Genomic DNA, 15,835 nt, shown 5'->3' on the forward strand with positions numbered 1-15,835 from the left:
CTTTTTCTTTTTTTAACTAGTTTTGCATTTGGCTAGGGACGGTGTCACTACTAGTAGCATGTGGCGATACCTGGATCCTACAGAGGTTGCACAGGCAGTCCAACTCCACCTGGATGTCACATGAATAAGTTTCATTGCCAGAAGGTTTGCTGTGTCTCCCAGCACAGTCTCAAGAGCATGGAGGAGATTCCATGAAACAGGCAGTTACTCTAAGAGAGCTGGACAGGGCAGTAGAAGGTCCTTAACCCATCAGCAGGACTGTTATCTGCTCCTTTGTGCAAGGAGGAACTGGATGAGCACTTCCAGAGCCCTACAAAATGACCTCCAGCAGGCCACTGGTGTGAATGTCTCTTACCAAACAATCAGAAACAGACTTCATGAGGGTGGCCTAAGGGCCCGATATCCTCTAGTGGGCCCTGTGCTCAGTGGTGGGTCAGTGATGGCCTAGGGAGGCATATCCATGGAGGGACTTGCAGACTTCTACAGGCTAGACAAATGGCACCCTGACTGCCATTAGGTATGGATTAGCCTGCTACATTTTTTTTGCTTTGATTTTTGGAGTGTCATTGAATTCAGTCCTTTTTAGGTTGATAATTTTTCATTTCCATCAAACAATGGGGCATCCTTATGTTCCTAACACATTACCCAGTCCATATCGGTATAGCTATCCAGGGTGTGTGTGTTTGGCACTTTCAATTCTTGGGATGTGTACAGCTAAAAATGAAATGGTAACTGTCTTTCTTCTTTCTGTCCTGAGCATTTTTAAGTAGCTTGACATAGCTTTGGTTGTGTCTGTCAACGGAACATTAACCATTTCCATACCGGGCAATTTTACACCTTCCTGCCCAGGCCATTTTTCAGGTTTCAGCGCTCTCACTTTGAATGACAATTGCGCGGTCATACAACATTGTACCCAAACTAAAATTTTATAATTTTCTTCACACAACTAGAGCTTTCTTTTGGTGGTATTTAATCACCGCCGGGGTTTTTATTTTTTGCTAAATTAACAAAAAAAGACCAAAAACACGTTTTTCTTTGTTTCTGTTATAAAAGTTTGGAAATAAATAATTGTTCTTCATAAATTTAGGCCGAGATGTATTCTGCTACATGTCTTTGGTGAAAATAACCCAAATTAGGATGTATTTTTTAGTTTGTAGGAAAGTTAGAGTTCACAAACTATGGTATAGATCTGAATATTGATCAATCCTGAAGTACTGACAGCCAATCTAATTTCTAGAGGTCCAAGAATGTCAGAACAGTATAGATATCCTCCAAATGACTCCTTTTTGCAAAGCAGACAGTCCGACGCATTTCATAAGAGGAATGGCGAGTTTTTTGAAGTTGTATTTTTTTTTTGTCGTTTTCCGGAAAATGAAAAAATTAAAAGATTTTCACTATTTTTTTTTTACATATTGTCACCAGTGCAGTACAGCATCATCATTTAACTGGCATAGCGGTGATCAGGGACACTGACTGGTGACAGTATGGAAAAAAAAAAAAACATTTTTAAATTTTTTTTCTTTTTTAAGATTTTTTTTTTTTTTTTTCATATTTCACCATGACCAAAGTAGTACAATGTTACCATAGTAACTTGTACTACTTTGGAGAAATGATCAGTATTTTTTTTTTTTTTTTACACAATTTGCTTATAGCAAAGAATTACTTTGCTATAAGCAAGCATTTACCTGAATGACATTGATTCATTCAGTGGTTTTTTTTTTTTTTTTTTTTTTTGTGCTTAGCTGTGATTTGGCCACAGCTAATCACATGACATGTGCATGTGATCGCTGTGACCATTCACAGCTAGACACTAGTATACAATGGATGGCATGAATGAAGCCATCCATTGTATACAACTGTCACGTGACCAGCTGTGATTGGTCACAGCAGGTCACATGGTACTGGCAACGGGGGCCGGTACTCAGATCTGTCACCGGCCGTGTCCAAGGTACACGGCCGGTGACGGATCGCGCAGCTCTGCAAGCACGCAAACTGCGCATGCCCAGGAGTACGCCATATGGCGTCCACCTGGAAATCGAATGCATTTTTCCGGCCGCCAAACGGCTGTTGGCCGGGCAGCTATTGGTTAAGGCCCCTTTCAGATGGGCATTATCCTCCATTCAATCACGTTTTTTGCCAAAAATGAAAAATGGATTCAGTTTACATCCGTTAACATCCATCTTTGTTTAGTCCATTCTGTTTACTTCCATTTTTCAACCATTTACATCTGGTTTGTCCGCTTCCATTTTTTAATTGGAACAAAAATGCAGACTCCATTTTAAAAAAACTGACCTGAATGGAAGCAGATGGAAAAACTGATGTAAATGCATGACGTCCGTTTGCCCATAGAAATGCATTGCTGCCCTTTTTTCAACCGACAACAGATGCAAAACAGACAGATGGAAGGCCAGTAAGAAAGAGACCATAAGGTGCTAAAATGCCAGGACAGCACACATACACACGCGCGCGCCCCCTTTTTGGAAAGTAGACACCATTAAGGATTTTGCAGAGGCATGTGTTTTTTTGGGGGGTTTTTGTTTTACACAAAGTTGTCACTTAAATTATATATTGCTCATGCATGCCATGGGTATATGTGGAGAAACACCCCAAAACACATTCTTCTACTTCTCCTGAGTATGGGGATACCACATGTGAGAGACTTTTTGGCAGCCTAGCTACATACAGTGCAGGCCCCCAAAATCCAATGACCACCTCCAGGCTTTCAAAGGACATATTTCCTCATATCGCTTCCCCACTACCCATCACAGTTTCTGAGGCCCTAAAATGCCAGGATAGTACAAACACCCCACAAATGACCCCTTTTTGGAAAGTAGACACCCCAATTAGATAAGAGGCATGGTGAGTATTTTACAGATATCATTTTTGTCACAGGGTTTGAAAAAGAAAAAATACTTTTTTTGTTTCCTTTCTCAGTTTTCTAAAAACATGGGGCAGCAAATGAGATCTGCAAAATACTCACCATGCCTCTTGGCAAATACTTTGGCGTGCCTACTTTCCAAAAGGTGTCATTTGGAGGGGTTGCTTCTACTATCCTGGTATTTCAGGACCAACATTAGAAGCTTATGCCACACATCACCCACTCTCGAAAACTAAGCCTTTTCTGACACTTTTTGTTCACATGAAAAAAACAGTTTTCAAATTACTTTGAACCCCTAAACATTATGTATATTTTTTTAAAGCAGAGGCCCTAGAGAATAAAACGGTGGGTGTTGAAATTTTTTACATCAGAGTATTTGCACAGTGATTTTTCAAACACATCATTTGGGAAGAATACACTTTTTAGAATTTTAATGCACAAAAACACAATATATTGCCCAAATGTTTGATACAATGTAAAAAATGTTACGCCAAGTGAATAGATACCAAACATGACATGCGTTAAAATTGCGCATGCTCGTGCAATGGCGACAGAGTACATACTTTTTTAATATCGACAGGTGATGCTTTAAAAGCCAATTTATATTTACACAGGAGGTCTAGTACTAGAATTACAGCCCTCGATCTGACGTTCACTGTGATACCTCACATGCATGGTGCAATCGCTGTTTACAGACTGCAAGGGATCAATGCTTGCGCACGCATGGGCGAGGGTGCTCCTCGGTTTTTATTTTTAAATCCCTTTCATTGCTATCAGCAGTTGTGTGTGTGTGTGTGTGTGTGTGTGTGTAAAATGTAGTGCCGTGTTCTTTTCTCTCTGGATCGACGGGGGGCAGCGGGGGGCGCAGGCACGTTTACACCCCAAAATAGGAAGCAACGTAAGATTGCATCGCTTTGCCCAGAGCCGCTGCTCGCCTGCAAAATGCATAGCGCTCACATGATCACCGGGCCCCTTTCACCAGGATCTTCATTCCGCTGTGTCCGCAGTACCTTTCTGTGTTCATACAGCCAAAGCGACGTACCCGTACATCTCTTTGCCTGTAGATGCCGCCTGGCCGCAGTACATTGCGGGCGGAAACCAGTTAATGATAGTCTTGCGTTTTATAAAATGTTTTATGGCTCTCTTGGATCAATACAGTTTTTAGGCGATTATGTGAGATGAATGAAGACTTTAAAAACAGAGGTGGTTTCCTTAACAATTAAAGAAATACAGAAGGAAATGTGTAAACACAGTTGCTTTGTTCCTGTTTCACAATTACCTGCAGTATTAATTTTGTAATGAGATTTTAAAAAAAGATGGTGGTTTAAACAAACTTGCTGTCCCGCTATAAGTCGCTGATTGCCGCCATTACTAGTAAAAAAACAAAAAAAAACAAAAAAAAAAAATTCCAGCCATTTGCAAACGCTATAACTTTCACATAAACCTGTTAATTTACACATCTTGGGGTTTTTTTTTTAGCAAAGGAATGTAGCAGAATACATTTTGGCCTAAATTTATGTCGAAATTAGATTTTATATATATATATATATATATATATATATATATATATATATATATATATATATATATATATAGATATATATATACATACAGTGGGGATCGAACGTTTGGGCACCCCAGCTGAAAATTTGTATTAATATGCATAAAGAAGCCAAGGAAAGATGGAAAAATCTCCAAAAGGCATCAAATTACAGATTAGACATTCTTATAATATGTCAACAAAAGTTAGATTTTATTTCCATCTTTTACACTTTCAAAATAACAGAAAACAAAAAAAAATGGCGTCTGCAAAAGTTTGGGCACCCTGCAGAGTTAATATCTTGTACTGCCCCCTTTGGCAAGTATCACAGCTTGTAAATGCTTTTTGTAGCCAGCCAAGAGTCTTTCAATTCTTGTTTGAGGTATCTTTGCCCATTCTTCCTTACAAAAGTCTTCCAGTTCTTTGAGATTTCTGGGCTGTCTGTCACGCACTGCTCTTTTAAGGTCTATCCATAGATTTTCAATTATGTTGAGGTCAGGAGATTGTGAAGGCCATGGCCAAACCTTCAGTTTACGCCTCTTGATGTAATCCCCCGTGGATTTCGAGGTGTGTTTAGGATCATTATCCATTTGTAGAAGCCATCCTCTCTTTTCACAGATGACATCAAGTTACCATCCAAAATTTGCTGAAATTTTATTGAATCCATTTTTCCTTCTACTCGTGAGATGTTCCCTGTGCCACTGGCTGCAACACAACCCCAAAGCATGATTGATCCAACCCCATGCTTAACAGTTGGACAGAGGTTCTTTTCATTAAATTCTGTGCCCCATCTTCTCCAAACGTACCTTTGCTCATTCCGGCCAAAAAGTTCAATTTTAACCTCATTGGTCCACAGAACTTGCCATCAGGCTTGTCTATATGTTCATTTGCAAAGTTCAAACGATGATTTTTGTGGTGAGGACGTGAAAGAGGTTTTCTTCTGATGACTCTTCCATGAAGACCATATTTGTACAAGTATCTCTTTATAGTGGAATAGTGTACCACAACTCCAGTGTCTGCCAGATCTTTCTGGAGGGATCGTGCAGTCAAACGTGGGTTTTGAATTGTTTTTCTCACAATCCTGCGAGCTGTTCTGTCTGATATTTTTCTTGGTCTTCCAGATCTTGCTTTAACTTCCACTGTTCCTGATGACTGCCATTTCTTAATTACATTCCGAACAGAGGATATTGACATCTGAAAACGCTTTGCTATCTTCTTATAGCCTTCTCCAGCTTTGTGAGCGTCAACTATTTTCAATTTCAGTTTTCTAGACAACTGCTTAGAAGAACCCATGGTGCTGGATTGTTGGGGCAAGGTCAGATGAGTCTGGGCATTTAAAACCTTTGAGCTTGACATCACCTGGTCTTCCCAGACGATGATTGAGAACAATCCATGACACTGGCAGGTCTCAGCTTTGCAAAGGGGGCAGTGCATGCTATAAATTCTGCAGGGTGCCCAAACTTTTGCAGACGCCATTTTTTTTGTTTTCTGTTATTTTGAAAGTGTAAATGATGGAAATAAAATCTAACGTTTGTTGACATATTATAAGAATGTCTAATCTGTAATTTGATGCCTTTTGGAGATTTTTCCCTCTTTCCTTGGCTTCTTTATGCACATTAATACAAATTTTTAGCTTTGGTGCCCAAACGTTCAATCCCCACTGTGTGTATGTATGTGTGTGTGTGTGTGTGTGTGTGTGTATGTATATGTGTGTATGTATGTACATATATATATGTATATATGTGTGTGTGTGTATATATATGTGTGTATATATATATATATATATATATATATATATATATATATATATATATAATCATTTTTAATTTTTTTTTTTTTTTTTTTTTTTTTTTTTTTTACTGGACATGTTTAATAGCAAAAGGTCAAATATTGTTTTGTCTCAAAATTGTTAATCCTTTTTTTTGTTTATAGCGCAAAAAATAAAAATCGCACAGGCGATCAAATACCACCAAAAAAAGCTCTATTTGTGGGGGGGTGAAGGACGTAAATTTCATTTTGGTGCAGCGTTACATGACCGCGCTATTGTCAATTAACTGTACCCCGCCGCTCTGTAGCAGATATACTACTACAGGGTGGCAGGGGTGCACAAAATCACGTATGTATAGATGATTTTGCACTTCCAGGTAGGGGGCGCGCACCCTACCCATGCCGCCATTCGCGGCTGTCAATCACCAGATCTTGGCAGGTAATTACGTGCTGGCGCCCGGTGATTACCGAGCATCTCCGATGGGGAGGAAGACTGTTTTGTTTACTAACCATCTTCCTCCCTGTCAGCTTGGGCACACTGCTCTGGATGGCTGTGCACAGCATTCCCCCCCCTACCCCCTAGGAACACATTCCCTACACATATTAACCCATTCCTGCCCAGTGTCATTAGTACAGTGTAGGTACTTTTTTAATACTGATCACTGTATTGGTGACACAGTCAGTTCCCCCGTGTCAGAATGTCTGCCTGCCGCAGTCCCGCTAAAAGTCACTGATCTTACTAGTAGAAAAAAAAAAACCCCAGTATCTATACCGCCATTTATAAACGCTATCATTTTCACTTAAACCAATTTACACGTAGTGGGTTTTTTTTTTTTTTATAGCAAAGACATGTCGCAGAATTCATTTTGGCATAAATCATCTTAAGTATGAGCAGTTGCAGTGGTAACATTTCCCCTTTTTCCCTGTGTTGTCTATATCTTCTGTAAATACAATAACCCTGATTTACCTTTTGGTCTTTGTTCCTTTCTTTCAGTACAATCACAGCCTGGGGTAAAGATCATGAGAAGGACGCGTTTAAGCATATTGTGACACAGTTTTCGTCAGTACCTGTTTCAGTGGTTAGTGACAGTTATGACATTTACAATGCATGTGAGAAAATCTGGGGGGAAGATTTAAGAAGTTTGATTGAATCAAGAAGTCCAGAAGCCCCTTTAATAATTCGGCCAGATTCCGGAAACCCTCTGGACACAGTTTTAAAGGTAAAAAAAAAATCTTTGTGCTGCATATTTCCTGGAAGCCAAATAGGTATTATAAATAAATATGCTGTATGTTACTTATAATATTTTATGATTGCAGGTTCTGGAGATTTTAGGAAAAAAATTCCCTTTGCAAGAAAACTCCAGAGGGTACAAGGTCTTGCCTCCTTACATTCGTGTAATACAGGGAGACGGTGTGGACATAAATACTCTGCAAGAGGCAAGTGTTGTATTTTTCATGCTGCAGATTGTTGCTTTAACAGGTGACCAGTTTTTTGTGCTATACAGTATTCTTATTTATGGGAGTTATACAATTCTGAATATGAAATATTAGGCTCTGTTTTCTGTGTGATCTTTATTGCTTCAGCCATGCAAAAAAAATTTTTATATATATATATATTATAGGAATTCAAATTTACTATCTGTCCCAATGACAAGGATTTTCCAAAAGTCTGTTTGATCCAGATCTTCATATTTTTTAGAGCTACCTCTAATGGCTTAGGTTAGACTTTACAATTGCAGGATAGAATTCACCTTTTCCATCCAAATGTATGTGGTTGGAGGTTGGGAAAGACATTGTTGCTCAGTAGTTTTCCTGGCCAAGTTTTTATGTTCTGGTTACTGCCGTCTCTCCAGTACAGTCATCAGAGGCAAGGTTCAGGATTCCTGAGAGAGCAATTGTTGCTTCAAGACGTGTTGGAATGCATGATAACGTGAAAGTCATGTATCAAACCAGTTTTCGATATCTCCAGAACAAATTAGTTTCCCTTGCCCGATGGCAATGGAGCTCCTACCAAAGTGGTGCATTCTTAACTTGGTCCAATATACTTTTATGCAGGAGAAATTGTGTAAGTCAGGGGCACCACCTGTATCCCTTTAGGTGTCAAAGAGCCTTACACAGTATCTTGTCCAAAGTCTGCACTTGAGGTCAATGGCATGTAATTCAGTCTTAATTCTTCATTCAGTAACATACTCCTCAGAAAAACTAACTAACCTTTATCTGAATTAAATAAAAGTGCAGTGTTTGCCCATCCACAGTTTGTAAGGCTGATCAGTCAGATCTGACTGTTTCTCAATCATGGAACTCCAGCATATCAATGTAGAAAATAGATTGCTTTATTCCAGGCTTCAGAAAAAAAATTATTTAAGATGGGAGCAGAAATACAGTTCTTTACATGTGCCGAACAGCTCTTTTGTAAGCACAAGACACAGAAGAGCAGTGTCACGGTTTCCTAAAAGACCATGTCGCCTTGGTATTTCCTGTAAATGTTCTTTATAAATGTGTAAAGACTTGTTTCTGGAATAAATTTCCTTTTTCTGTTTTGTTTAGATCGTAGAAGGCATGAAGAAGCATAAATGGAGCATTGAGAATATTGCATTTGGATCTGGAGGGGCCCTGCTGCAGAAACTGACTAGAGACCTATTAAACTGCTCATTTAAATGTAGCTATGTGGTGACAAATGGCCTTGGGGTATGTGTACAAGATTATTGCACTTTGAACACGTAACCTATAATAAATCTTAATAAATCCTAGTTTTTCTTAACTACTGCATGTGTTTAAAAAAAAAAAAAAAAACTGGGTGCAACTATAAACTATTTTTTTTTCCAGGTAAATGTTTTTAAAGATCCTGTGGCTGACCCAAACAAAAGATCTAAGAAAGGGCGATTATCTCTTCACAAATCTGCAAATTCATTTGTGACCCTTGAAGAAGGGAAAGGGGATCTAGAGGAATACGGCCCAGTAAGTGGATTACAAATATTTGCACTGTCCTTGGTGTTGTATGTCCTAGAACACAAGCTAACCTTGCATATTTGTGTTCGTGTTTTTTTGTTTTTTTTTTTATTTGTGTGTTTTAGCTAGTACATGCAAACCGTGGTTGTAAAGTGACATCTATTTATATACGTGTTTCCTCTGTTTTATGAACATATTAAGTACAGTGTGTGTGGTGTTTTTGGGTTTTGTTTTTTTTTTTTTTTTAATTTAATTATTCTAAATACCTTCTTTGCCCAGCTCTGCTGTGTGGTCAAGTGTCCTCCCTCTGCTCTTCTTCCCGGGAATACTGTGGGGGAGGGCCGAGATTCCCTTCTGACGTATGCAAGGTAGCAGAGGGAGGACACGTGACCACACAGCCGTGCTTTGCAAAGAATTTATTTTACATTCTAATTTTTAAAAAACACACACACTGTAATATGTTCCTAAAACACAGGATCAAAGTATATAATTGATGTGACTTTACAACTACTTTACCAAAGGGGAGGAGAAGCTGCAACAGAATACTCAATCAAGGCAGGAAGGAAGGGAGGGGCAGGGAGGAGATCGGCTTTGCACAGACTAAGGAAATAACAGGGAAGGAGGGAGATGCAGAGACTCTGAATACGCAGCAGGGACATAACGTGACCACACTATCAAGGATCAGCAGCTATGATTAGCGTAGTCAGTTTATAGAGGGGACATGGGAACAGGCAGGATCAACCAGGTATTGTAGAACATGGAAAGGGACAAGTGAGACTGCAAAACACGATGATATATATCATGCCTTAAAGGGAAAGGGGATTTTTTAGGTTTTATCTGTCCGGATATGGTGTGTGTGTGTGTGTGTGTGTGTTGTTTTTTGTTTCGACCTTAAAGTGTAGATCCTTTGTCAAGTTTTTTGCATCTCTGGGAAGAAAGTGAATGAAATTTTCCCAGTGGTACAAAAATAACCTGGCAGGATTTTCACTTCTTCCTAATATAAAGTCATATACTTGAATTCAGAAAATGCATGTCTGTTCAGGTCATATAATTTGTGATCTCTTATGCATGCAGTTGTCATTTAACTTGCTGGTGAGTTTATCACACAATATTATCTCTACTAGCGGGTCCCTATTTTCTATCCATGCCCTTAAAAGAAATTTTTCCAGAGAGCAATGTGGGGGCTGCCAGTGCTAACATCTCATCTCTTCTTCTTTCTTTTTTTCTTTAATATTCGCTCCTTGGCCATCATGCTGACTCTTTATTTTGTGTCCCTAATGCATAGCAAGTATGCAGCTATGGTCTTCTTACTTTACTCTAAATTTCCTGATCTGCATACGTGTTCTAGGTTGGAAATCCGTGTGGAGTCTGGCCCTTTGTGAAATTCCTGTAGTTAAAATTATACTTAACTCTTGAGTTTTATGTTTTATGAAGGATGTCCTATTAACATTGATGTTTAAAAACAGGATCTTCTCCACACGGTGTTCAAGAACGGGAAGGTAATTGCATGTTACTCGTTTGATGATGTAAGAAGCAATGCAGGGCTGAAGAACCGAGAGCTGGAAGAAGAGATTCACTAGAGATTATCATGTCTATCATTTGTATGTAAATCGTAAACCTGTTTCACTGTACAAAGCTGTGTGTTTATTTTTGTGTTGCCATTTTTAATACTGGTTTAATCAATGCTTTTAACAAACAGTTTGTTCTGGATGCCAATATTAGAGAATTTTGGGGACATGCACCAAGTGAAGTTTCAAATGGGCTTCACATTCTCCATATCTACTATACATACTTTTTTATACAATGGAAAACTAAGCTATATTTAATCTTCTTGGTTACAGGTCTGTGCTTGCCTGCACAAGCACAGATTTAGAAAATGCTGCTTGGAAAACCAGTTTATCGTGTTTCACTTCATTCAGATGGATCCAAGTTAGAGTGAGAATTGAGATCCTTTTATATATTTCTATCATCTCATTTAAATATATTTTGTAAATGATTCTCACTGTATCCAGCTGCAAGATAGTTTATCATTTGCCTTATATCGCTAGCACTAATTTCCAAGTGTTTCTTATGAAAGAAAATTTTGGCCTTTGCGTGGCAAATCTGATTAAACATTATATTATTGTATATTACTTGGTGTATAGTATAACACACTCTACGTCATGTATACATCACCAAAAGAACAATGTGTTGGCATTGTATATTGGATATTCAAGTTAATACTGTTCACTGTAATTCAGGCTTCATGCATTTGGCATTCGGCTACCCTGCTACTGATTGGCAGTGTAAAGCATTACTATATTGTACCATTTGTCATCAGTGAATGTTCTACTACAAAAGCCAAAGACTAATTTTCAATGCAATTGTCATGTGAAATGTTAAAGAATTCTGCTAAGCTATTTGCATTTAAAGTGGACATGTCCGTATAGAAATATGGTTGTTGCTCTTTTTTGTTTGCAAGTTCTGAGGTCCTCATTGTTTATTTGCTTTTCCTGTGTCTGCTTTGCTTATTGGAAAATAGTTGATGGAAACAACCAGTATGGCAAAGTAAGCATAAGGATGACAGGCCTGATGTTTGCACCTTTTATGCACTGTCTTTGTAGAAGCAGGGCTTTGCTTCTTTTGCTCCCACTCTATCGTATGACTGGTGGGGTAATCAAGAAAAACCATACGAGAGGTGGAGAAAGAGAGCATAACCCCAGAATGAAACAATCTGAAGTGTGGAGATCTTGCAATTCATTTATTAATCATTGTAAAGGCAAGTCCACCTTTGTGACCATGTTACAACCCATATTTAGGATGTAAAGTGTCCTCTATGGATAACTTTAGCTACCAGAGTTAGTCACCGTTCTTCACAGGTTCACACAATTTTAGATATAACCAAAAATAAATACAGAGCTCTAGATTAATATCTACAACAAATAATAAACCTATAAATACATAAAGTGTAACAAGTATAAAGTGAAGGGTTATAAAAGTGCAAAATAAAATATGTTGGGGGCTTGATGTGTTTTTTTTTTTTGTTTTTTTTTTTTTGTTTTTTTTTAATTTATTTATTCAATGCAACCTCTTCCCGTGTTGTTTTTTTTTTTGTTTTTTTTAAACCAAAAAAGTGAGTAATATATTGTGATTTGTTAACGTTAGTGTATTTTTATTGAAAATATGGGTTTGATAACCACATGCTAATATCATGCAATATAAAAATTGCAACTACCACCAAAATATTCTCCCTGCTTTCAAAAGAAGAATCCAGAAATTTACAGCAGACAAAATACATGACGTTGTAAAATTAGTTCTTTGGCTCACAAATGCCACAGGAATGTTCTGGAATTTGTACTGCCTTTCAACTGTAACCTTTGAATCTGCATCTGGTATAATGTATATGTCATGTGCAAAGGCAAGTCACCTTAAATGTGTAGTTATAGTTATGGGTCCATATTCTCAAAAACTGAATCGAAGAACTGGTTTAGGCTTATGGGATCTGTTTGAGATATAGATCTATATTAAAGCTGTACACGTGCTCTTCTTCCTTGGCATAAGTAAAGTTACCTCAAAAAAAGAGCTCTTTTATGAATAATTGTTTCCATTCAGCTTGAGAATATGGACTGTGGAGTTCAGGCATAAATAATGGGGAGTGGTGTTTTTGTGTGCTTTTAATCTACATTTTGGCATTTTGATATTTTTTTTTTCTATTAAAATAGATTCTATTTTCTTTGTTTAATTTAATGGACACCTAGCCTGCCTTCTTGTATTTTTCTTCTTATAAGTGTGTATGCGTGGAAGTGAGCTTCTATAATGTCCTAGATGCTTATTGTAGTATCTAATAGTAATCATTTTGGAAGGGGTAAAAAGATTTTGTGAAATTTAGATGATTGACAGAAACACAGCTCTCAAGCAAGATGCATTGACATATAACCTTTTAACTGTGCTAACTAGTATTTTTTCTTTAACAGATTGTCCACTACATTGTGGGTAGAGATCATCTTTTTTTTTTTTTTTTCTCCTCATGAAGTGAGGGGAGAACCATTTCTTGGGTGGGGCCACAAGGAATGCAGTATTCTAGGTTCCTATCTTTAATACCAGCTCTTCCACTGTAAATTTCAGTAATGAGAATAGCCATGAACTTTCTAAGCATATGGTATGTGACTGCAAGCAGGTAAATGCACAGGTCAGCTACTTAGATGGAAGCTGTTTTACCTTCCAATGTGTATTTCTTTCCAGAGACCCAATAGTTGCACAGCTGCATTACACACCCAGCTTGATGACACCACTTACAGTAAGAACTAGTGGTGTTCTCTCCCCACCCAGCCTATGGACTGGGGCAGTGAAAGAGCAGCGAAAGAGCAGCAGCAGACTGATGTGCATGCAGCACACCTGACTGGCTCCTAGTCCTGTTTCTGCATTTCAGCGTGCTGTAGAGAGGATTGTAAAAGGTTGGTATCAAGTGAAATTCAACTAATTACATGAGTTCAGATAATGAAAAAATAATATAATGGATAAATACATTACTGTTATCGATCAGCCAGGAAATGGGTAAAGCTGTTGGAGATGGTATAATGGGACAAAATATCACTTTAGAGTATGACTGTACATACTGTTATTTCACTATAGTTTGCTTATTCAAACTAATGCATTTTCTTATGAATTTCAGTCCTAGGAGGGTAAACATTGGTATGATGTTTAGTTCATGCACAAGCCATTTTGTATCTATAGTGTTAATGTTGCCCTTCCTAGCTCTGCAACCAGCTATTCTTTTTAAAACAGACAAGCAATATTAAAGTGGCTTTCTTGTATAGGGGATGCCTCTAAAGTTGGTGCACCAACAGTCTGTCACCTTAAGTGTTAAGTCATTTTATCATTTCAGTCTGCAGCCAGATATTATTTCCTGTAATTGCAAAACTATTCAAATGTCACATCCTTGTATACCAAGTACAATGTCTTAATCATGCAATTGCTGTAATAGGGAAAATACTGGGAAAACCAGAACAACACTGGTATCTGACCATGTGACTTTAACCGGCATACTACCCCCCCCTTCCATTAGGACCCAGGGATTATAACACAATACAGTGTATTGTGAGTTTCTACCAAGTGGGAGAGTCTACAATGAGTTATATTGCAAGGAAGTTATGAAACCTAACACAAAAGTGGTATCCTTTTTATGACATATTATGGAGGGTAGTGCAGTAGCATTATTTGCAAGTCTGCCTTCCAAAGCACTTTGGAGGATATACAAAGGCAAAGTTTTGGGCTTTTGTTTCAAATGGAACTTGCATTCACATACAGGTTTATGGGAATACAAAGCAGGTCAGAGGCCACCAGTCAATGAATTCTGTCATCAACACAAACCCAAAGCTCTTTGACACAGGCCTTTTATTCTCCCATGAGAATGACTGGAGCTGGGATGTGTATCTGCCATGTACACATGTGAATATCTACTGGGGATTTATTTTTCTTTTAAATTCTGTTTCCTATAAACTGGTAACAATCTAATATACCTATTTTACTGAAGAGTGGCTTTTTTTTTTTTTGTACTTGTGTCAATATCCCCTGCATTGGTGAATTTTAAGCATGGGTTCCTTGTAGAGCTTGTATACTGCCAAGTTGTAAAAAAGATAAATGATAAATTCCCTTTCTAATATTTTTATATGTAAAACCGTATAAATTGTAGTAGTAGAAGTGCACTGCTTCTCCTTTTATGTATCATAATTTAAATGATTCACTTGTCTAGACATGGGCACTTACTGAAGGTTGTGTACATAATGTATTTTAAATCTGGTTTCCTTTTCATGTTCAAGGCACCCTTCTTGTTTTTTAGTGCATTTAGGGGGGTAATGTCTTATCTGTTCGTTTTTTTTTCTTCTTTTTTTGCCATGTCCTTAAAGTGTCATTTACTTTGTAAACATTTACAAAATAAATCAATATTTTAAGTCATTTATATCAGAGTTGGACAGCCAGAGACTTGCATGTTACCAGCATGTTCTGCTCTGCCTTCCTGTCTTTGATGTAGACGATTTAATAGAAGCAGGCCTTCATATGCAGACATCATTGGTTTTCTCTTTTGATTACCTATACTTTTCATAATTTATATCAATATATTTCTACTAAATAAAATAGATTGGACTGCAAGACTTGTATGTGTGTTGAGATTTCCAATAATTTATTTGTAATCTATGTAGTGTTCGAAATGCATTTTATATATATTTTTCCTGATCTGCACTGTTAGGACATTTGATGCAAATAATTTTTTTTGTAAAGATGTATGTCTCGGAGGAAATAGAAAGTTATGTGCCCTGTTATTTCTATTCAAGAGGATAAACTTCCAGGTTTTACATTCCTGAAAAGCTATATGTGGAATGTGATGTTTCAACACTTTTATCCTTCGTTGGTTTTACTTTAATGTAATAAGGCTATACAGTTCTCCTGTATTAAATATGAAGGATAATAAAAACTGTACCTTCCAATTGTACATTTTCTGTGCATGTTTCATTATAGCTAATTATGCCACAAATGCAGTAGGGAACCCTCCACCACTAGGGAATTCAATCCACATCACTGAGCAACACCACAGCCATGCCACTCTGAATCCAGCATGCAGTTTATAAAACGTGAGCCTATGCAGAACATCCAGAATCCTGGAGGTTTATTAAAAAGAGAAGTAGGGCCAAAGCCTTCTTATGTTGGTCACAGGAGTGAACTTA

At 37.8% G+C, this 15,835-nt stretch overlaps 1 protein-coding gene across 2 annotated transcripts in view; it reads left to right on the forward strand.

Moving 5' to 3' along the window:
* NAMPT (nicotinamide phosphoribosyltransferase) overlaps positions 1-15,603 on the forward strand; it is a 77,847-nt gene extending 62,244 nt beyond the window's left edge. The window contains exons 7-11 of one of the 2 annotated variants that reach the window (XM_089685297.1): positions 7,180-7,264; positions 7,503-7,622; positions 8,733-8,873; positions 9,012-9,143; positions 10,601-15,603. In XM_089685297.1, coding sequence (XP_089541423.1) covers positions 7,180-7,264; positions 7,503-7,622; positions 8,733-8,873; positions 9,012-9,143; positions 10,601-10,714 — 592 coding nt within the window. In that variant the 3' untranslated portion in view covers positions 10,715-15,603. Of the gene's footprint in view, positions 1-7,179; positions 7,406-7,502; positions 7,623-8,732; positions 8,874-9,011; positions 9,144-10,600 lie in introns of both variants that reach the window. The other variant, XM_089685292.1, reaches the window with a different exon arrangement.
* Positions 15,604-15,835: the final 232 nt, after the last annotated feature.

Source organism: Staurois parvus, unplaced genomic scaffold (assembly GCF_062004578.1).
Source record: "Staurois parvus isolate SC_StPar_1 unplaced genomic scaffold, SC_StPar_1.0 ptg000019l, whole genome shotgun sequence".
NCBI classification, from domain to species: Eukaryota; Metazoa; Chordata; class Amphibia; order Anura; family Ranidae; genus Staurois; species Staurois parvus.